The sequence below is a fragment of the Macadamia integrifolia genome, chromosome 10 (assembly GCF_013358625.1).
Source record: "Macadamia integrifolia cultivar HAES 741 chromosome 10, SCU_Mint_v3, whole genome shotgun sequence".
Classification (NCBI taxonomy): domain Eukaryota; kingdom Viridiplantae; phylum Streptophyta; class Magnoliopsida; order Proteales; family Proteaceae; genus Macadamia; species Macadamia integrifolia.
In genome coordinates, this window is record NC_056566.1 from 32,252,589 (window position 1) to 32,275,043 (window position 22,455).

Below are 22,455 nucleotides of genomic sequence, written 5' to 3' on the forward strand. Positions count from 1 at the left end.
GTTATCAAACGGCCCCTTAACAGAGTCATTAAAGTGCCCATGCTTCTTTTCCTCTTACTCAAGCTCATTTAATCACATAATTGCATCGATCCTCTGTTACATTATTGGATAATCCTTCCCCATGCTCTCAATCTGATACAATTCAGGATTCTCGTTACGCAACCGATGATGCCACAGGCAAAACATTGCCGGTGGCCCGGGGAAACCAGCTGCCGGCAGATGGCTTCATCGTTGAAGTGCTCTTTGGTCAAACCAGTAGACTACAATGGCCAGATTTCGTAACGAAAGCCTTTTGAGTCTGGAATCCTCAACGATTGAAGACCATTTGAAGCATTTCTTCTATACCTGGTTGTGGCTTTTCTGAATGATCATTTTGAGAAGTCGGACTTGGGTAAGTTGCGAAGAACCTTGATCCCTCCTCGAATAATTAGAGGGGTCCGGATCCTCCCCATAAAGCCCATGGACCATAGAGTGGACCTAGTCAAGGGGCCAAGCCCATTCGGAAATCTGGGCCCACCAATTATGTGCACCATTGATTCTGCCAAATGCAAAGTTTTGGGGCGTTAACTTTCATCTTATCTCTTGAAAGCTATTGGCAAGCCAGAATCTGACATGATAAGAACCAATGAGACTCCAATGACCAATTTGAGTATCAGATTCCTCAAAACAGAGTTTCGAAGGATGAAAATAAGTGCCACACCTATAACTGCAATAACTAGTGACAAGGATAAGGATACATTGGAAGCAATGCGGATGAGCTTCAGTGTTGTTTTAGTTTTTCCATTGCCACTTTGTACTTGCAAGAAGCCAAAGATCCCGCAAAGAAATTTCTGCCTTATTTGTTCATCTTCCTCTGTCCTAGGAGCTTCAGTGTCTTCCACATGGTGATGCGCTCTCTATGTTCTATTTCCTATCATTCACATTCAACAACTCATTAAAACAACATAATGGAATGTATTAAAAAATCTTTACATTATTTTGAAAGGAAATTTTTATATCCAATCATCAAATTGTTTGAAAAAAGATCCTAGTAGACAAGAACATTTACACCAATTGTGATTTGACCACATGATTTCACTCCTAGAATAGTGAATATCATCACTAGTTCTCACCCCTATTGTACGATATCAAAATTATTCTTCTGCAATTCAGTCCAATCAAAAGGTCATATTGCAAGAGCCTTTTTTTTTTTTTTTTTCAGCCCAGCCCAAGCCCAAGCCCGTATATATTTTGGGTAGGCTTCATGCAAGGTCGGGCTTTCCAGGCCCAACTTGTGCCCCTAATAAGTGGTAGGACAAAGTTTTCCTTCACCGCACGGTGAAGGAAGAGATGGTCCTGATGTGACCCCTCTCCCCATATACCTCCCCCACTAAGAGGTATATGAGGAAACCTCCTCCTTAAGAGGTATGTTCATGGTTTTTTAATTTGTCTACATCTAACCAAAAAAGGTCATACAATGATTGAGAGCATCAAATATAGAAATAATCCTCCCCGCTCCCCCCACACACCAAAAAAAAAAAAAAAAAAATACAGATAATAAGATATTCCTCCATAGACATAGAAATACAAATATGAGGTAAATAGGAAATCTCCATTCCTAAGCATACAATAAATCTAAACCCCATAATCTCATAGATCTAACAATATTCATACCTTTGTGAACTTCTTCCCCTACGTTCCTTTCCTCAAAAACCTTGAGAGAAGTGAGATACGCAATTAAGCTCCGATTCTAGTGATATCTGCGGGAACCACAGATGATGCTTGCCAGCTTCTTCAAATTAAGGTTCATTTGACAAGAAGTGAAAGTGATTTTATACAAGTGAATGCTTCCATAACTAAAATATATAATAAAAGAAAGAAATGCATGCTTTAAAAAACATCTAACAGGGAGAAAATAACACAATCTAACAAAACTATCCCTGAACATTTTTTCTTTTTTTTTACTTACAAAATACTCCACAATAGCAAAAGGGACCATTTTCAGTAATTTCTATTCTTGTTATTAACTATGTATTTATGCTTCCTTTTTCCCAATTTAGGTATTACCCGAGTTGCAACCAAGTGATAATCCAAAGTTGTAATCCCTGTGGCTGCTAATTAAAGGATATTCTAGAAAAATACCAAAAATGAATCATTCTATTTCTTTGACTTCCCAACAAGAGTTTGGAATTCTTACAAAAAAAAGAAAAAGAAAAAAGAAATAATATATATGTAACGTCATAACCAATCAGCTGGAATCACCAACTACGTCATAACGTATCTTGGAATACCTTGTGAAAATTTTGCGTGCTCTCTCTCTCTCTCTCTCTCTCTCTCTCTCTCTCTCTCTCTCTCTCTCTCTCCTAAATATATGTGTCTATGTTGAATCAGTTAGATCCAAATCAGGACAAGTGGATTGTATCTGACATGAATTGACGTAAATATTAAAAGAAATTCTTAACCCAAGAAAAAAAAAAGTATAAAAAGTGTATTTTTTTTTCATTTCTTTTTTTTTTCTCCTGACTACCAAACACATCCATAAAGTCAGATTTGAAAGGGGTTCCTTGTTGGCTTGAAACTGCATGTTGGAATTCAAAGGGAAGCCTCTTTGGTAATCAAGAAAAGAGAAGAAAATAGTACATATGATATAAAGATTTTGTTGATAAGAGGAGAGATTAATATTTCACTATGTTAGTGAATAAAATTCTTATGCCAATCCGGCCTAGCTCTTTGTACAAGGAGAGAAATTTCTATCATTGTATACATATGGCCTAAGGGTGTCAATTTCATTAAAATAAATAAATAAAGGCAAGGGGTGTCACATGACCTATTTATTTAAGGAATGAATCGGCCTTGATTGGTCTCATGTCGGGCTCAATCGAGATCAAGATTAATTCGGTTGGGTGAGGATTATTACATCCGGTTTACAAGTGTGGATGACTCAAACCAACCTTCATAACTGGTTCACCCAAACCGTAAGGCAAAACAGGTTTTGAATTTTGAATTTCAGAATCCCTAAAAGCTGTGTTTGAAATTTTGATCCTACCATTTTTCTCTCTCTCAACCCTCTCACCGCCTCTCTCTTGTAGGCGCCCGATTCTCTGCAGATATCTCTCACCCCTCTCACTGCATCTCCCTCACACCACAATCTCTCTCTGCGAACAAAGGAGTGGGTTTCTTTGCAAATGAAGGTCGCGGTCTGCTCAGGTATGTTTAAGATGGAATTCCTTTGTCTTGAACTTTAAAATCCCTAAAAGCTTATTTGAAATTTTGGTCCTACCATTTTCCCTCGCACAATTCTTTCTCTCTCTCTCAACCCTCTTGTTGCATCTCTATTGTAGGCTCACGGTTCTCTGCATCTCTCTCTCACCCCTCTCACTGCATCTCCCTCACACCACAATCTCTACGATAAGGGTCTCTCTCTCTCTCCCTTCTCACTGTAGCCCTCTCACAACCCTCTCTCTGCGAGCGAAGGAGTGGTTTTCTCTGCCAACGAAGGTCGTGGTCTGCTTAGGTATGTTTAAGATGGAAATCCTTTGTTTCATGACTTTATAGATAACATGTGCCTAAGTTCTTCTTTCTATTAGATTTATGGGTGATTTTAGTTTTTATTTGATCATGGATTTCTTATGTACGATTGTGTTCTTTTGTTTTAAATGTAATCCAACTCTTACTTGGTTTATATCCAATCTTCCTCTCTTCTTCTTCTCCTTCTTGTCAGTTTTCCTTGGTTTAGCAAAATAATCGACTATTGTTCCAGAATTTTTGTCCTTCTTAATCTTGAATGCTTGTTCCTGGAAGAAGGTATTCTATGCCTACTACACTCTAAGACATTGTTCTTCTCCTTAATTTCAAGCAACAAGGAGCAAGAGTCAGGGTTCAAGAGTAGGGGTTTGGGGCCGATTCCATTCCAGATCAGCCAGAATGGGTTGAATCAGTTACAAAATCATAAAATCAACCACAATTAACTTTAGAATCAACCATATTCCAGGTCGGGGTGAACAAGGATCAGGGTCGGGTGATTCCACCAATCCAATTTGGACTCCTAAAACCCGACAAGACTAGTTGCAGAGTACGAGAAACTTTAGTATGAGAAACTTTAACAAGCAGTGGCATGATAAACAATGGCCATAGCTATCAAAAACATTTTTGTACATTTCTTCTCTCTCTTATCAAGATCCTTTCAAATTCAGATAAACAAACTATATCTCTAAACCTATGTCAACAGAAGTGGCCTCCCCTGTAACCTTGGAACAGGAAACAAATTGGGATACCTATCCCTGCCACTTAAAAATAGCCAGTGGCAATTGGATTAGCTTCTAATGTACTAACAATTTTTTTTTTTTTAGGTAAGGAGTCTTTAGCTCAAAATGGTAGAGCATCTGGGCTAATGCCCAGGTTATGGTGGTTCGAATCCACCAAGACTTTGGACAAAACACTTTTGAAACACTATTAATATTTATCTTGAGTTTTTGATGAATGTAGGTTTGGTGTTATTTTTTTGGGTTGTAATTGAGTTCAGATTTGAATTAATGTTTTGGGTGTTATTTTTTTGGGCTGAAACTTATTTGTTCTCTAGTAGCAGAATAGCTTTTAACTACCAAGTGTTTTAGGCTTTGAAGCATGACAAATTCAAGAGAAACATAGTTCATGAATGCTTTCATTATCTTGGTTCACCAAAATTACAATATCAAAGAGATCAGAATTATTTTGATCCACTGGCAGAGATCATATTTCTACAACCACTCACTCAATCCATCAATAAAAATAGCCGACCCAATCAGTACAGTGTGGACGCAATAGCCTAGAGCTAACCAGCCATTGGATGGTTAGCAATGTACTCGATAGGAAGGGGGCAGGATAATAATCAACTACCCATTCATGCTTTAATATATTGAGTGCCACATTGTATAACCAACTCAGAAAACACACACATAATCAGTAATCAGTCTAGAGGAATTTGAGTTGTTTGTGTTTCATAAGATTCTATCAGGCATGAGAAAATTTCTGAATGAAGCGATTTATGTCATTATGTTACCTTCATTTGGTCCTTATTTGATGAGATCACATATTTGTCTGCTCCGAGGAGATTTGACTGTTATCTACTTTTGGGAGTGTATTATGCAATTTCAATGGAGTCAATGAGATTCAAGCACTAAACTGGGATGATCTAAGCCAAGCCAAGTCACTTGAACCAATCCAACATGTTCAAAGAAACTTAAAATCAGCAGACATTACTTGTGTCCACTGAACACCATATGCCATGTCTAGCAAGCTTCAACCAAATATATTAAAGCTATATACTGTCTACTCTCACCAATTGAAGAGAGAATTCTTCTTTCTCTCTCTCTCTCTCTCTGCCTCAAGCCAAATTAAAAAAATTATAAAGGACATAGTTGGTAAACATCTTTATGAGAACATCACCTCTTTTCACCTATCAAGACTCATCAGAAATTGGAAAACCCAGAAATATGACAAAGAGTTCATTAAACAGAGATGAAGCAAACAAGCTACTGAATCAAGTGTAGAACCATAAAAATTGAAGGGAATATGAAAGAAAAATGAAAGAATTTAATCATTTACAAAACTAATTCAAATTTTAACTCAATATAGGAATTTAGTCATCAACAGAACCAGAAACATAAACATAAACTTCAGATTCAAGAAATCAGAGAAGTGAAGTAGTTAATTAGTACTAGGATATTGGAAATCACAGGGAAGAAGAAGTAGATGATCTGACCTGTTAACAAATGGAAGAAAAAACTCAATCCAAAAAATGTCTCAATTCATTAGAAAGCATAATATTACAACCCAAAAAAATAACCAGACCTACATTCATCAAAAACTCAAAAAACATTAACAGTGTTTCAAAAGTGTTTTGTCCAAAGTCTTGGTAGATTCGAACCACCATAACCTCGGCATTAACCCAGAGGCTCTACCATTTTGAGCTAAAGACTAATAAGTGCCCAGTTCATAAAGTTTGTTTATCTGAATTTGAAAGGATTCTGAAAAGAGAAAGAGAAGAAATGTACAAAAATGGTTTTGATAGCTATGGCCATTGTTTATCTTGCCACTGCTTGTTAAAGTTCTCATACTTGCAACTAGTCTTGTCGGTTTTAGGAGTCCAATTGGATTGGTGGAATCACCTGACCCTGATCCCTGTTCACCCAATCTAATATGGTTGATTCTAAAGTTACTTGTGGCTGATTTTATGGTTTTTGTAATTGATTCAACCCATTTTGGCTGATCCGGAATGGAATCGGCACCAAACCCAAACTCTTGAACCCTGACTCTTGCTCTTTGTTGCTTGAAGTTAAGGAGAAGAACATGTCTTAGAGTGAAGTAGGCATGGATTACCTTCTGCCAGGAACCTGCATTCAAGATTAAGCAGAACAAAAATTCTGGAACAATAGCCTATTATTTTGCTAAACCAAGGAAAAATGACAAGAAGGAGAAGAAGAAGAGAGGAAGAATGGATATAAACCAAGTAAAAGTTGGATTACAGTTAAAACAAAAGAACAATCGTATGAGAGAGACACGTTCGCAAACGCACTTTAAGGCACTTGAGATGCATATCCTCATGTTGCCAGCCGTCTGACACAGACGCACTTGAATCTTATTTCAATAAAAAGTGTCCGTTACAGGCTTTAGGAGAACCCACAAAACATTGCGTACGGATTGGATTCTAACACAAAACCAGATAACGAATAAAACAGGGAACATGATACTGGGTCCCTCTTTTTATGGTAGAGGAAGTTTTTCTTGACTAATTATAAGCGAATAATCCCAGACCTCTTTACCAAAAAAAAATTGACAAAATTACAAGAATACTCAAAATTAAGTTTTAATTTATCAAAAAACATTTTTACTCAAAACAAACATTAGTATTGCAAAAATATCTAAAACAGTGTCGTCCCTCATCTTTTACAATTCATTTTACATTTTTACCCTCATTTATTTCTCTCATTAGCTTTCTCACATCAACGCTTCTATTGCACCTCCATGGTAGCGGTGCCAGCCACTCTCTCTCTCTCTCTCTCTCTCTCTCTCTCTCTCTCTCTCTCTCTCTCCTGCCCCTTTCTCTTGCCTTGCTCAACTTGTTCTCCCTGCTATCTCTGCTAGAAAGGTTTTCAAACTCATTGTTGGAGAGGCATCCTAAAGTCGAGACATTGCAGGCAAAGAGAAAGTATCACGGGAGATTGCCAATGAGGGTTGCAGTTCCCAGAGGAGGAAGAGATGGGAAAATAGAGGCTAGAAAACTAACGGTGAGGGAAAATTATTACATCATAAAAAACAAGTCCCCACTATTCTACTCTAGGCGCAACCACACCCTCACCTTGCCCCTACCTTTCCCTCCTTTCCCTGCTACCCCGCCATGTGCTTCCATTCACTGCAAGAAACACCTACCTCTATGGGAACCCACCACCGCAATTATTGCCCCTCTTTGCCTACAAGCTTGAAATACATGAGAATGAGTAGTCAAAGGAGTGCCACAGCTGAGAGCGATAATCTCAATTGGATGGTACGCTTAGAGTAATCACAATCAGGGGAATAGTTCTACACAAGACTCCGCTCCTGTTTTCCCTTTTGTGCAACGCCCCATTGTCACAGCAACTTGACCCCTTGTCCATCACATCCCGATTCACCACCATGCCAACACACCTCGCCACCCCCCTCCGTGATTTTCCTTGGTCGGATGCCTTTTGGAGAGAAAGAGAGGTAGTGGTTGAAAGAAAGAGAGTTGAGAAGGGGGGTGGTTAGAGACAGGTTGTCGGTGAGTGGGTTGCCATGTGAGGGTTGCAGCGTTTTACCTTCTTGTCATGGATATCATGTGAGTAAGGAAGGAGGTCAAGAAGAGGAAAAAAAAAAAAAAGTAGTGTGTAAGTGCACTGTTTTGGGTAGTACTGTAATACCCAAACTCAAATTGGGTAATTTTGTTCACTTAAAGATTATGTGGGTAATTTTGTAAATCGAAACCCAATGTTGGGTAATCTAGTAATTTTCCCAAAAAAATTTGTACTCGCCCAAAGCTGGAGATGGTAACTCGAAATTTTTGGATTTGCACTAGGGAGATGGGTTTCATGACCTCTGTAATGAACAAAGTGGCAATTTCCAATCTCATCGAAGCCGACGAGATAATCGAGGGTAAATTGTATGTTCTTGACGGTGGGTTTAGTGTAAGAGATATTGGTGATAATCAAGATGGTGATATCACCACTCATAAACATGCCACAGAAGGCATAGGACAAACACTATCCTAGATAAGTTTGTAATACCTAAACTTATTTCATTTAAATCGATTGACCTAAACATAACGTGGTTATTTCTGTAAAAGCAAACTTAGCAATGGGTAATCACGTAATTTTCTTTTCATATTGAAACTATTGGAGTTAAATGGGTTTTCAGATTATTAAAATCAGGAGTTTTTAGAATGTTGGAGAAAGTTTGGAGATTATAATAATGATTGTTGTAATGTCTTGTTCAAATACTCATAGACTTAGTTGATTGTTAAAAAATGAATATATCTTTTTTTAAGATAATTGAAAAAAAAATTGAATTTGATGATAGAAATAGAATTGTTATCGTGATGTAATGATTGATTTATGTGTATATATGTTATAACAAAAAAAAAAGCCTCTTTATCTCCTTAAATTTAAAATTGGGCAAATGTTTTGTCTGCGAGAGGCCCCCAAGCCCACACACATGGGCGTGCAACCCCAGACAGAGGTGCGATGGTCATTGCACGCCCTTGTGTTTTGACACAAGGGCCTCTCACAAATAGAAAACTTTGTCCCATTAATTTTTTTGAAAAAATTCCTTTCCAATTTTATTTATTTCTTGACAATCAAACTAAGTCTAAGAGAATTCCAACGAGTCAATTATGATGTGGAGCGAAATATCTTATATTAAAATATAGAGAAAGAGAATACTACCTACTGGCACAAGTATACATTGACACGTGGAAGCATCTTTAGCACAAGGGCAACACACTCTTTCTACACGATATGTCTAAGCATAGACACATATGTAAGCGAGTAGCATTCTTTCTTCCTAAAATATAATAAATAATGTGTAAAATAGTTGTAGTGAGGCAGTGGAGTAAAGGTTATATAAATAGCTTATGCCTATCGTGAAAGAAGATGGCCCACATAGAACATTGGAGTTAGTGAAAACCAAGGCCAATGCTCTAAGAAAAAAGAGAGTAGGCACGAAGAGGTGCTAGCATACATTAGACCACAAAACAAAGTTCATTTTTCTTTCACCTTTTCTAACTTTATTTTTAGGCGTTGGACCCACATTACCAGTCAGAAAACAATTCTCCAATAATAGAATCATGCATTTCTAAGGTGCTTGAGCATTTAGATCTAAGACACTAGTCGCAAATCATGACCCAAACTAAGTGGTTAGGATTTACCATCATATCAATGTACACATTTACCAAAAAAAAGAATGTGCACATTAGGTATGGGAGATATGAAATAAGAGATTAATTTTTTGTTTGAGACACTGAGGCAGTAATTGCGGGAAGGGTCTTTTAACCCTCATGGTTTTTGCTTTTCTTATCGATTCAATGGATGTAGAGGTGGAGACAGAGACAGAGATAAATAAAAAAAAAAAAAAAGTGTATAGGTCCTGTGATCTCTCCTTTCGACCAAGAACTTGAAAATTGCAATGATATCGTTGATTTTATCCATCCTTTGTGATCCTTCTTGATTCATCCATGAAATTGAATCAAAGACCAGACCCAGTTTCAGTTCCGATTTGCTAATTTGTTTCGACTAAATAAGTTCAGTCAAAGACCAGAGCCAGCGTTGGCCAAAATATAACTTGTCATCCTGGGCCCAAGTGGGATTCTATGTTTGAATAGTTGTAAGTTCACTTAGGACCGTAGAAAACATCTCCTTTACCAATGCTCCTGCCTTCACTAGATAGATTTTAAGTAATTGCTTCCCAAATAGTGTTTTATCGGAAGGAAGTGGGTAGGCAAGGCATTTGGTAAGGATAACTAATTTTATTCTGTTTTGATTTTGTTAATTGAATGGATCTCATCCACGTGCGTCAATTATAGATTTGAATTTTAATTGATCAATCTCTATAAATAAAATTTGACCAAAAAACAATTTTTACCTAATATATCATCTATCTATTTTCTTCTGTCTCTTTGAATTGAGAATGTGTCTCTAAAGATCTCCATTGTTATTCTTGATTTTGGAGAGTATGTATAACTTTATCTCACTAGATTGTCGCAAATCATTGATCATCACAGTTCGTGCAAAGACCACGTACAGCAACTAGATCCATTCCGACTACATCAAAATAACCCTAAATACCCATTTACTTTCCATTTAACAGATTTCAAAACAAAAAATAAACCAAATTATAAATCAATTTTCCTATTTCAATGTAAACGATTTGGTTCAGTTTTGATAAACTATTTCAGTTCAAAATTGACATCCTCACTTCTTGGTGCTTTATGGAATTCTGAAGGCTTTGTTTTTACCAATTAGTTCACATGTGGTGCCCACCTACCTGTTCATAAAATTTCAGCCATGCTTGAGCTGTCAGGTGGCGTACTTGGGTGTCTGCCCATGGATTCCATATTTTAGCTTTTGTCCATCCAACAACTGGCTGTAAGCAAATAAAAATATCAAGATTGCCAATATACTATCACCCTCCCACGTGGGTTTTTCTATTGGTCTCTCCTACCCTCACCATGTAGACCCAGTATGTATTATACCTTTTCCCCTGCCGCAATTAGTGAGGCATCATGGGGAACCCTTCCCTTAAATTTTCAGGAACTGAAACGAAATTGGACCATCCCATTATTATTTGGTACTGGTTCCAAGGTTTGAACCGATTAGTTAATTGGGACAGTTCTGGTCTTGGCTCCAAAATAAGTGGCATCGATTAGCACCAGTCCTGATTAACCAGAACCATTCAAATTGACACCTCTATCACATTCCTCAGAGCAGTCATAATAGCAGCTTGTTTTAAACTCGGCTGTGCTCAAAATTTATGGTTCACAACCAGCTCTTTAACTAGTCAATTCAAAACCAGAAAGCAAACTATAGTGTATTAAAACTAACCGGCAATTATAAAATTTTCATTTAGAACCTGTATATATATTACATTGTTTATGATTCAAAGGGGTAAGCAGTAGCACATAAAAAGCTTCTACTTGCTCCCATCCAAAATATATTATGAATCCAAACCTGGTATAATATACGTCTTTTCTAAGTTATGGACAACATCAGAAGCAAATCAATAAACTAATTTGACTTTATGTATACAGATGGGAAGAATCTAGAGAAAATTGCATTTTTGGCTTTTACAATTAGTGCATACATACCATAACAAGGAATGTGAATCAAAGCCAAGCTGAAATACCTGTGAGATGAACATCCCCAATTAGATTTCTGAACGAGTGAATAAAGGAAAAAGGTTTTTGAGGGCTTGACAGTCACTGTAATGTAATTTCTCATATATGAAAAGAAATATGCCACTTTAAAAAAATATATATGATTGGTCTGTCTCTTTGCAGTGACTGTCATCCCAGCATTTTAATGAAAATAGACGAGTGAACAGAGTTAATTTTGTTTTTTTACCATAGTGGTGCCCATGGAGTAGAGAGCTCAAGGAAAGGATATGGCCACCTGGGAGAAAGCACAAATAAATTGTCATACTCCTTTAAACCAGACCTCAAAAAATGTCTCTTCATTTCTGATTAGATGCATTATAGTTTGTTCCGCAAAAAAGTTACCATGTAAAGCCGCAGGCATGAAGAACCCACTGAAAAGTGATATAGATACTGCTCCAGAACACGAAATATGCAAACCGGAACCAAGGGAATGGCTGAAAAACCAGAAATAAATTCAGTGTCTTCTTTAAGGAGACAAGAAGAAACGAGTAACTGTTCAGAATACCCAAGGAACCCACTGTGTACACTGCAAGGATGGTTCGCTATACGTAAAAGATACTATAATTGGGTGGGTTTGTGGTAGGTCTGATAGTTGAGGTTTGCAAGCCAAAACCATTTGATCTTTGGCCTTCTACAAGTAATTGGCTATGCATTTTTCTTTTTCTTTTGAGAGTTTTGGGAGGTGAAAACAATGCTTTGGGCTGACACAAGGGTTGCAAAGAGAATAAAAAAGAATGTTATGCTCTACATGATCTGTGCACCATGTGTTACCATTATGCAATTGATATAACCATTGTCAGGCACCTTGTATTTCCACAAAATAGAATGAAAAATCATTGTCACTATGTCATCATACTTACAAGCCTGTTAAGAGCAGTGTCAAGGACAAGAAAAACAAGATTGAGAGTATGCATGCACCCCATCAACTGTCAAGAAGAAGTAAGCAACATTTAGCAAGTATAATATGAATAAAGCTCCTGAACTTCAAATTTAACAGTTTGTCAAGTAACAGATAAGTGCATAGATTTATCAAGTTCAAATAAATACTCAAGTCCTGGAAGTTGAAACGATAAGGAATTTCCTTCCCAAATAAGATATCTTCACCGGACTTATTGTCCATCAGGAATCATTTATATCAATCCATCGTATGAATTCTCAAGTATTGAGTCATTAGAGAAAGAAAACTCCAAAGATGATCAAATTACCCATGTACATACACAAATATAAAAATTGGGTTGGGAAGTCTTAGTTATCTTAAGATAAATCAGTGTGTTACAAAGGATTTGAAAATATTCTTACAATAAAGAAATAAATTATTTGCATATTATCCTCTATAAAGAATTACGATTGCAAATATCGCTGAAGCACAACACTGTGCTTGGAGGAACAAGGACTCATAAAAGTAATAGTATGGTGAAGGGGACAAGAAAATTTGAAACATAGCAGCTGAAATGGCACATTGGGTGTATTCTATTGTTTTCTAGAGCAACAGAAACTGCAGAAAATTGCCTTTATCATGAAGAGAACTACACCAGCAACCAGATGTGGGCTGTAACGATCTTGACAAATCTTATAACTATGAACACTTAAAACTTTGATCTTGTTTTGTATAAATATCAATGAAGAGATATAAAGGTGCACGACCATGTAAAGAAATACTTCACCCTGGGTGAGGTGTGCATTTTATGTATAATGGATGTTCCCTGATTAGGAACCAGATCTTGCACCATTTTTTTTTTTTTTTTTTAATGCAACAAATAACCTGGAAATAACCATATAGAAGTTTTGGGTCAACAATGACACTTTCAGATGATTTTTTCCATCAGTATTTCTTCCATACAGACCCACAACTCCAAATTAATGTAAAGGAAAAAGTATTTTCATCAATTTATCTACTGGAATTCATATGACTCAAATTGTAATCGTTATCTATGTTCAGGGGAAGAGTCTCACCAGGTTAAGTCTAAATTGTTCAGATGTCAAAAATGGAAGTAAAATAAACCAAAACACAATGTCTGTGAGCATTACAGCACCTGCACAAGTCTGTGCAAAAAAAAAAAAAAAAAGTACCAGGTTCAGCAGAAATACATCGTGAGTAATCAGAAGAAATAAGGAAATATAAAGAGGAAAAAAGGAACATCAGGACAACAGCTTTGCCAATATTCATGGAAGATCTATCTCAGATAGAATAACCTGATAAATAGCTTGCATTAGATATCCCCAAAATCCAGCCCTTTGTTCAGTCTCCTCCTGCACCTGATGGCTCTGCAACTTTATGTCACCCTTGATTTTGTTTGTTCTGTTGGTTGCAGATTTATTATACTCTTCTTGATCTCTTTTCAGTAAATGATCACCTTCTTCATATTCAGGTCTCTTTGAATATGTCCAGCATCCATGGGCAGATATAATCGTGCCAAGCTACAAGCAAAAAGGACAAGCATTCAGCTGAGTTATTGCTTAAAATATAGGGCGCCATTGATTTGCCTCTGGGAATTAAGACAAAAATGAAATCCAACTCTGTAATATTTAGGGTTTTAGAATAGATTTGTTTCTATGAACACACTATCCACAACATACCACCCTCTAAAGGAGAGAACTAATACTTTACATTCTTAATGTTGACAAGAAAAGGAAGGGGTGTGCAAAGCAGGACATACCGCAAAATAGATAATGACCAATGTAAAAGTCCACCTGTAGAGCAGTTCCATCATGAAAAAAGAAGTTTAGGCACCAGTTGTCTTCAACTCAAAACTGTTTATCTAGAAAACGTAATTGCTGTATAGATACTAAGATTATCTCCAGAATTAGAATACTTCTAGTTGGTGATATAATGTGAAACAAAATTTTCTGAATACTTGTAACTCTGAATGCATGCAGAGAACATTTTATTATTATTTTTTTTTTTGGGGGGGGGGGGGGAAGAGGGGGGTGTCATGGACAACCATCAAAAAGAAGTGGAAGCAAAGGTCAATACAACAAAATCTTTGACATGTTTGGGGCAAATTAAATGCCCTCCTAATAAAGGAAACACATCTCAAAGAAAATCACGCTGAATGTGACCAAAATGACCAATGACAAACCAAAATGAATCATAAAAGCCAGGACAAAAGCTTCTTCTTTTTTCTTTTCCCTCCATTAGAAAAGGTTGAAACTTATGATTGAGCAGATGATGGGTTCCTAAATGAAGTGGGGTGTTGAATAGATGGACAGGATTAGTGTGGTGAATCTCAATTAGCTGAGTAGGACCTTGTGGGGTTGACTAAAAAAATATAGCACCTTACCAATTAACAGATGGGTAAGATGTAAAATAGCCATCAAAAGGATAAGAGGAAAAAAGAGCAATTTTAACTCAACCTTATTTTATTTCATGGATATAGATGTCCTTGCTTTAAGTTGTGAGAATCCTTCTTATGGGGGAAATAAAAAAAGGACTGCAATGCACCAGACTCAAGAAGAAATAGTATTCACTAGAACATAAGGATTTTCAATTACATGACCAGGAAGAAAGTAAGCAAGCATAGTGGCGTTCTTACTAGCTTAAAATGGCACTAGGACCCCTTAAGGTGCAAAGGAAGCTGAAAAACAGCACAATCAGGAAGTCATGTTGTATATTCCTAGCCAAATGTGAACCTTCATGACAGGGGAACAAAAAACTTAGGGATTCGAAGCCACCACTCCATAATTATGCACCATTCAACATAATAAAATGAGAATTCTTGACATGCCATACTAAAACTTTCCATGTATTTTGTAAAAATGATCTTTTTTCATTATTTTTTTGTAACATTAAACCAAAAATTTCAAATTCGGGCTTCTTAGGAATTGAACATTGAGCAAATAATGAAATCGGTCCTCAATTACAGAGCAGGTGAAAAGTAAATCACTTGTATGCACTATCTAACTTTTCCATTAACAAATAATTGGATGCTGTTAGTCCTTTTGCAGATAATTGCATAGCTTCATGCTTATGCTCTGTTTTTGAATGTGAGGCAAATAATTTAATAGAATCTAATTTTTCATTCCAAGTCATCACATGATCGAAGATATACTTTTTAATTGCGTTTGCAGCAATTGGTAGAGAATATAGCAATTGGAAGGTAGAGAATTCTAACGAAAGAGTTTTCTCTAGTCTAGAGGGGGAGGGGGAGGGGAGAGTAAAGAGATAATCATACTGGGTATAAAAATAAAAGGAAAAAGCTCCGTGTGAAGCGACTATCTGAGACAGTATCCAAGACATGAAAACAAACACGGCGGCTCTGTAGATTAGAAGCCAAACAGGACTGAGCCTTCTCCAGCACGGAAGCCATAGATCGTAGGAAGCCAAAGGAGCCGTCTGTACTTTGGAGACGAAAATCAAAGCTATTGCAGAAGGAGCCAAGAAGATCAGAGCACACACAGGTACTTGCCATCGAAGCCAGTACCCCAAACCTTGCTCGTCCGTGTCCGCCATTTCGATAGAAAAAGATAAACTGATGCCCTAGACGAAGAAGAGCAAAATCCTCCCAAAAATTGAACGAACGATTGAACCCAGAGAATTTATACAGGGACGACTGGACGAATCACGAACGTGAATTGTGACTTGCGAGACACCAGAGGCTTCCTTTTGTGAAATGACCAAAGAGGGTAAGAAAATTGGAGTATTGCCTAGTGCACTCTAACTACCCCAAGTACTGCCTCCTTTGCGTGGGGTTGTGCTGCCTTTAACTGAGAAAGGCGACCATGAGGGCAGCTCAGATCAGAGCATTCGTAGACCCAGGACTCAGGAGCCCTTCGTAAGCAACCAAGAGGCTCTTGGACATGGTCTGATCATACTTGCCGCCTTTGCTGTCACCTTCTTCCACCCCTGAGAACCCACATAGCTCTGAAGAATACGGCCACTTCCAAAATGGCGACGCAGATGAAATCGAACCAGTAGATCACCAACGCCATATTTCTAAAGACCAGGCAAAGATGAAGATTGAAGATGACAAACAAAAGCTTCAAACTTTTTAACAAAACGACTATCAATGTAAGTGACGATCATACGGAGACGATTGCATAGCTTAAAAGTCTTCAAATGTGGCTCCCTTAAATTGGTGCCAGCTGGTAAATAAACAAAAATAATGGAGAGTGAGAGTGGGGGTGGGGGTGGGGGTCGGCCGGTGGGGGGTTGGTGCTGGTAGCTATGAAGACCATTTGGTTTTGGTAGTTTAGATCACGTTCTACATAGCGTTCTTTCTATTTCCGGCTATCCTCACTTTTCTATTTTTGGTAGACGACGGCTTTCCTCTCACTTCAATGACTTAAACAGAATGGTTATGGGAGCTGATTATTAAATTGGATGGAATGGGTTTCCCAGTGGACCAGCAGGTCTGTAATAACAGAACCGTCATGGGATGATGGGAACTGTAATTGAGCTCGATCATTAAATAGGATGAAAATGAAAAGAGGACCTGTCATGTATATTTCATCTTTCAAGTCAATTTCCATGTCATAATGTCATAACAATATAATGGCAGAACAACCCGTAGGTCTGGAGTCTGGTGGGCATGTAATGATCAGAAATATCTTGGACTGCGTGTGATCGGTATCATACATGAGTGTTTCTGATTGTTAAATGCACGCTAGATGCCTTGTTGTGCCACAGAAATTCAATCCTAAGTCTGACACAACCAACATCAACGTACAGGGCTAATAATAAGAAAGGCATGTGGAATCATCTTTAGTATATGACGTGCGAGATGACACAATAATCTTATTGTGTCTTACGTGCATTAGACTGGTTAGGAACTTTTTTCTCAACTTTAATTATAAAGAAAATACAAAAAGAGCATTTTCAGTGTTGCCTACTGCCAAACATAGGTGAGCATAAAAGGAGCATTTTACCTTCTTTCCACACTGTGTTGAAGATACTCTTGCAACCTTTCTATTGGTTGCAGAGTGGTGGTCCTGTAAGAACTCAACTCCATAAATCGGTTTACAAGGTGAGAGGATCCAAGACCTTTTTTTTTTTTCTTTTAACCATAGTGTCTAAGATCATATCAACCCATATCAACTTTCATAAGAAACCGATGTAGAATCAACACCCATAAATTGATATGGGATCGTAACACTCTCTTAGAGTGGTGTAAGTCTAAGGATGCATCTAGTGAGCTACCAAAAAAACAAACAAAAGAAGTATTAGCTGATAACTCCAAATGCCCATGGGCATGGGTAGGGGTATCAAACGATATCCGCTCAGTAGGCTTGATCAGTGTGCATCATACAGTTAGCCATTTTATATGTCCAACACATATTCAATAAATTTTGACATATATATATATATATATATATTTAATTAAATTGATGAACGAGTCAACTCATGAATCGTCAAGTTTATTCCATTTAAATTTATAGTCAAGTGAAGTTTTGTTTTAAGACAATGAGCAAGTTTTCTTTTCTTGTACGAATCTATGGCCATTGTTATGGACGTTGGAAGATCCCCATCACACATCCGGCACTAGAGAAGATCCAAATTCCATTGTTAATTATTTCCTTACTTAGTTGAGAGTATAAAATGTTAAATATCATTCAAGCCATTGTGACAACCGTCTCATCCCATTAATGCCATCAGTTCTTCATTATGATTAGAAGAAATTAAAACTCCGTCTTTGAAAGAATGATTTGAGTTTACTATTTGATTTGAGTTTACTATTTTCCTTTCCCCTATGATAAAGAGATGACATCTTAAGGCACCATATTTGACAGGTGGATTGGATTAGGAAAAAATAATTTATTTTCTATATTTACCCCCACCCCTTCTTGGCCCCACTAAATGCCTACTCCGCCGGGGCACCACAGTGGTGGACCCAACTTGGCAGAAAAAGTTTTGGATGGCCTTCTCCTTCTGCCTTTATATTATTCCAATTTGTTTTCATGGACACGAGATTTATAGGCGACAAAGAGGGGAGCATATGGTGTGATAGGCTTGTAAAATACGAAGCCTATCAAGTAGCGGAGTGTCTGGATCTTGTTTAGTCAAAGCCAACCAGGCTAGACATTTGGTCTTCCTTTTGATCCCTTGACTTTATCATCATCCATGCTTTACTCCTCGTGGTCCAGTCCTGTGCAACCATTAATGATACAAGAAGCACACACGTCTACGTTTGTACTGCAGATTAATACTTAATTTATTTTAGTTATTAATTAAAAATCACCCCTTGCCATGTTCTTGTTTGAATTCTTATAAAAATATTGATCACATTTATTGTAGTGCTTCTCATGGTTTTTGATCCACATATGATGGTGAATTGATGATTTGAGGCTTTAAATTTCTATTAAACACGCACAATCTACTGATAATTAAGAATCCGAGGATGGAGAGTGATAAGAAGAAGATTTCAATATGTAGTCAGATGCCTATCTCTATCTCTAGAGTGTTCAGGTGGTTTAGAAATTGATTTCAAAAGTAATGATTTTCCAAATTTATTTTGTAAAATATGATCAACATTTTAATTTGGAAGACATGTGAGATTCGAATATTCTTATTCAAAGGCTGAGGTGTTAATCTTTCATGCACAACCGTAGCTTAAACCGTTCCCTAAAAAACCAAGATTATGGGATAAACATTTGTCACAGGTGTCGTCATCGATCAAGGATCCCAATTTTTTATTTTTTGGGAATCCTTTTAAGGGGACCCATCTATTTGCATGTCTATATAAAGTTGCAGATCCAAGAGCCTTGTGAATTATAATGGTTTGACCAAGCTATTGAGAGACTCAAAAGTTGAATCAACACCACTAGTATTTACACTCCAAGTATCGATGTCCAATCAAAGGTGAATCGGTTTTTCGTTTCTTATACTGAATAGTCTCTCTCTCTCTCTCTCTCTCTCTCTCTAACTGTTGCTAACTGCGTAGTTGTTGTTCAGGCTAAAGGGTAAGGTGGCTTTGATCACCGGTGCAGCAAGCGGGATTGGGGAGGCGGCGGCCAAGCTATTTGCAGAGCACGGGGCTTTTGTGGTTGTTGCTGACGTCAAGGACGAGTTGGGTCATGAAGTTGTGGCTTCCATAGGGCAAGAGAGAGCTACGTATGCACACTGCGACGTCCGAGACGAGAAGCAAGTGGAGGAAACAGTGGCCATCACCTTGGACAAGTATGGCAGACTCGACGTGTTGTTCAGTAATGCCGGGGTCTTAGGACCTTTAAATGGGATCCTAGATCTTGACATGGCGGCCTTCGACAACATCATTGCCGTCAACGTAAGAGGCGTGGCGACCACCATAAAGCACGCAGCACGAGCTATGGTGGCCAGGAAGATAAGGGGCTCCATCATTTGCACCGCCAGTGTGGCCGCGTCAGTGGGAGGCTCGGGGCCTCACGCCTACACCACGGCTAAGCACGCGGTGCTGGGTCTCGTCCGATCGACATGTAGTGAACTTGGAGCGCACGGGATTAGGGTCAACTGTGTCTCCCCCTTTGGAGTTGCGACGCCTCTTGTCTGTGATGCTTTCGATCTGAAGCCTAGCGTAGTGGAAGCTAATAGTGCAGCCATATCCAACTTGAAGGGGATTGTATTGAAGGCTGCCCACATCGCAGAGGCTGCTCTGTTTCTTGCTTCCGATGAATCTGCTTTCATGAGTGGGCATGACTTGGTTGTTGATGGAGGGTTCACCGTCATTAGCCGCAGTTATTACCACAACTAAACTCAATGTTTGATGCATTTAACTGTAACTACCTTAGCCATTACTGCTGCTACTGATCTCTTTGTAGACTTGAAGATGGTGGCTGCTGTGGTGGCTGCGGGCCGTTGGCGCTGGTCTCTCTGAGAGAAAGAGAGAAGGGAAGAAGAGGGGGTGGGAAGGAGGAAGGGAGAGAGGGAGATTTCATTAATTAATTCAATGTCAAACTGTTGTCACCGGAGCCATGTGCCATTGCCTTGGAAGATTCTCCATCACACCTTTTTTATGTTTAAACCTATGGTATTCTTACTCTGGTCAGCATTTCTTCATTCATTGATTATAAAGCTTCATCAAGGATCTTGGTTTTTTAATAGTTACAACTTGCAACAATGCAGTGAATTAATGGTTCTATTAATCGGATCAGAATTGAACAAATTGGTCAAATAATTTGCAGGGTTCTAGGGCACACCAATAATATCGATACGGATCTCAATATAACTATGTGAATCCAATGCCTAATACACTGGCAAACATTTAGCTTTTGCTTGAAAAGTGGGCATCAAGCGATTAGTGGATTGAATCGACTCTTGTCACATAGGTGTGAATGTATTTAATGTGTCCCTCGTCTCTTCTGGCATGCGAGTAAAGTCTTCTTGGGCAGTTCCATAGAAATAATAAATCGACTATCTCAAGATAGATCGAACACTTTTGCCTCTCAAAACACTAATATGGTTGTTTCTACTCTCCCTTATTTCGATACCATTGATATTGTATCAGATAACCAATACACTAAACCAATCCAAATTCCTAAAACTGATCCAATCCCAAAACCTAAAAATGTCATCAATTTGATAGCTCAACTCAAAATCACCAATTCCAATTAATCCCTATTCCTAGCATAGTCTATGTTGTGTCTAATTGATTCCAACTGAGTTTCAATTTGCTCCGTGAGAAAACAAAAAAATCTAACCTACAAGTCAAATCTTACAATCAAGTTTTGCTCAAGTCATGATGAAGGGGAATCCCTTGACCTTGACTTTTGAATGGACGGAAGAGAGAATCATGCAACAATTTGGGGGGGGGGTTATAGTTGACCATTTGTAAATAGAGATGAGTTGTTAGGGGACTCTAGCATGGTGGCTTAACCCTTCATGCTTTGTGGAGTAAAACTTTCTTTAAATTCTTATGTGTTTTTTTGGAAGGGGAGGGGAAGAACATCGCTCGGTCACTTTCCCTTGCACCAAAACACAAGGATTGAGGTGATGATTGTTCCATTCCTTTTGTTGTGTGTTCATGTGTGCCTTCTCATTAGTCTTGTGTTGGCACAAGGACTACGCAACTGGGCCTCAAACCCTTCCCCATTTTTGGAGAAAGTTTTTATTCAGTATGTATGAGATCTAGAGTTTAGGCCATTGCAACTCATAGCCCACATTATGGCCCGTTTGAAGCTACCAATTAATTAATAATCATAGTAATGAAAACACATGGGGGAGAGAGGAAATGACTGGCACGTCTCCCATGAAATGGAAATGGATGTTTCTGTTGATGTTTTCTTGTGTGCTTCTATTGATCTTTGTACATGTGTAGAAATCACATTCCCCACAAGAAACTCTACCCAAATCTTCATCTGCTTGGTTTACGATGCATTAAACTATTAAAGAATCAACGAAATATGAATGGCAATGACAAGCAGGTGATGTAGAGTGCTTCGAACTTGGAATGTTTTGATCTTGATTGTGGACTTAGGTATCGGTAAGGTACCTGAAGTGGTCTCAAGCTCTCAGCCAATACCGATAGCAATATCGATATGGACTGATCACATTGGGCTAGATCAAACTATATTTCACTTCAAAATATGGATACGTTGTTTTTCTAAATTTTTTTTCCTTCTTTTAATTCAATACCACCTATATGGTATCTATAATAATCACAATCGATACCGATATTAGCATTCTTTTCTATTGCCGCAATAGTCATAGTTCTACTCATGAAGCACACAAGTCACACCGCCACTTTTTAGCCCAATTCTGAAATGCACCACTTGAAAGGCAAAAATTGTTCCGTTTACAGGCATTTTGAGTTTTGACAATCATCTTTTTAGCTCAAAAAAGTGCTTCATCGGCCTGATTTGGTTCCTCTTCAATTTTTAATTCTTGTCTAATTATTTCTGTACATGTGATGTCTGTACATTTTAAAATCGAACTGTTATGGATTTTTTTTGGAATTCAAACTCCTTAAATGCTTCTCTACCCGAAAATTGTTGAATTTTAAAGTGTACACTGTACAGGTGTCGTGCGCAAAAGACAGAATTAAGCAAGAACTGAAGAGGAGCCGAATCCCGCCGGGTCGGACCCGGGTTGCCGGAGCCAATGAAGCAATGACTATTGCCGACTAAAATAACTAAGAAGGACGACACGT

The 22,455-nt window shown here is 38.0% G+C and overlaps 2 protein-coding genes across 2 annotated transcripts; one reads left to right on the forward strand and one right to left on the reverse strand.

Moving 5' to 3' along the window:
- Window positions 1-11,059: 11,059 nt before the first annotated feature.
- On the reverse strand, window positions 11,060-16,440 carry LOC122092485. Its single transcript, XM_042662811.1, has 8 exons — window positions 15,571-16,440; window positions 14,056-14,089; window positions 13,592-13,816; window positions 13,352-13,441; window positions 12,259-12,324; window positions 11,741-11,832; window positions 11,586-11,633; window positions 11,060-11,367 (listed from the first exon to the last, which is right to left on the reverse strand). The coding sequence occupies exons 1-8, from the start codon at window positions 15,846-15,848 to the stop codon at window positions 11,250-11,252; spliced, it is 951 nt and encodes a 316-aa protein (XP_042518745.1). The 5' UTR covers window positions 15,849-16,440; the 3' UTR covers window positions 11,060-11,249.
- A 2,689-nt stretch (window positions 16,441-19,129) lies between these two features.
- LOC122090776 (short-chain dehydrogenase reductase 3b-like) lies at window positions 19,130-20,222 on the forward strand. The gene is made up of 2 exons (XM_042660496.1): window positions 19,130-19,193; window positions 19,287-20,222. Exons 1-2 carry the CDS (start codon window positions 19,180-19,182, stop codon window positions 20,059-20,061), a joined length of 789 nt encoding a protein of 262 aa, XP_042516430.1. The 5' UTR covers window positions 19,130-19,179; the 3' UTR covers window positions 20,062-20,222.
- Window positions 20,223-22,455: the final 2,233 nt, after the last annotated feature.

Excerpts from the sequence above, each read along its gene's own strand:
- LOC122092485 (XM_042662811.1), bottom strand. The coding sequence starts at position 15,848 with ATGGCGGACACGGACGAGCAAGGTTTGGGGTACTGGCTTCGATGGCAA. Across the intron at positions 13,442-13,591 it reads TAATGCAAGCTATTTATCAG|ACTTGTGCAGGTGCTGTAAT; the intron begins GTTATTCTATCT and ends TTTTTTGCACAG. Across the intron at positions 11,634-11,740 it reads CATGCCTGCGGCTTTACATG|GTGGCCATATCCTTTCCTTG; the intron begins GTAACTTTTTTG and ends GCTTTCTCCCAG.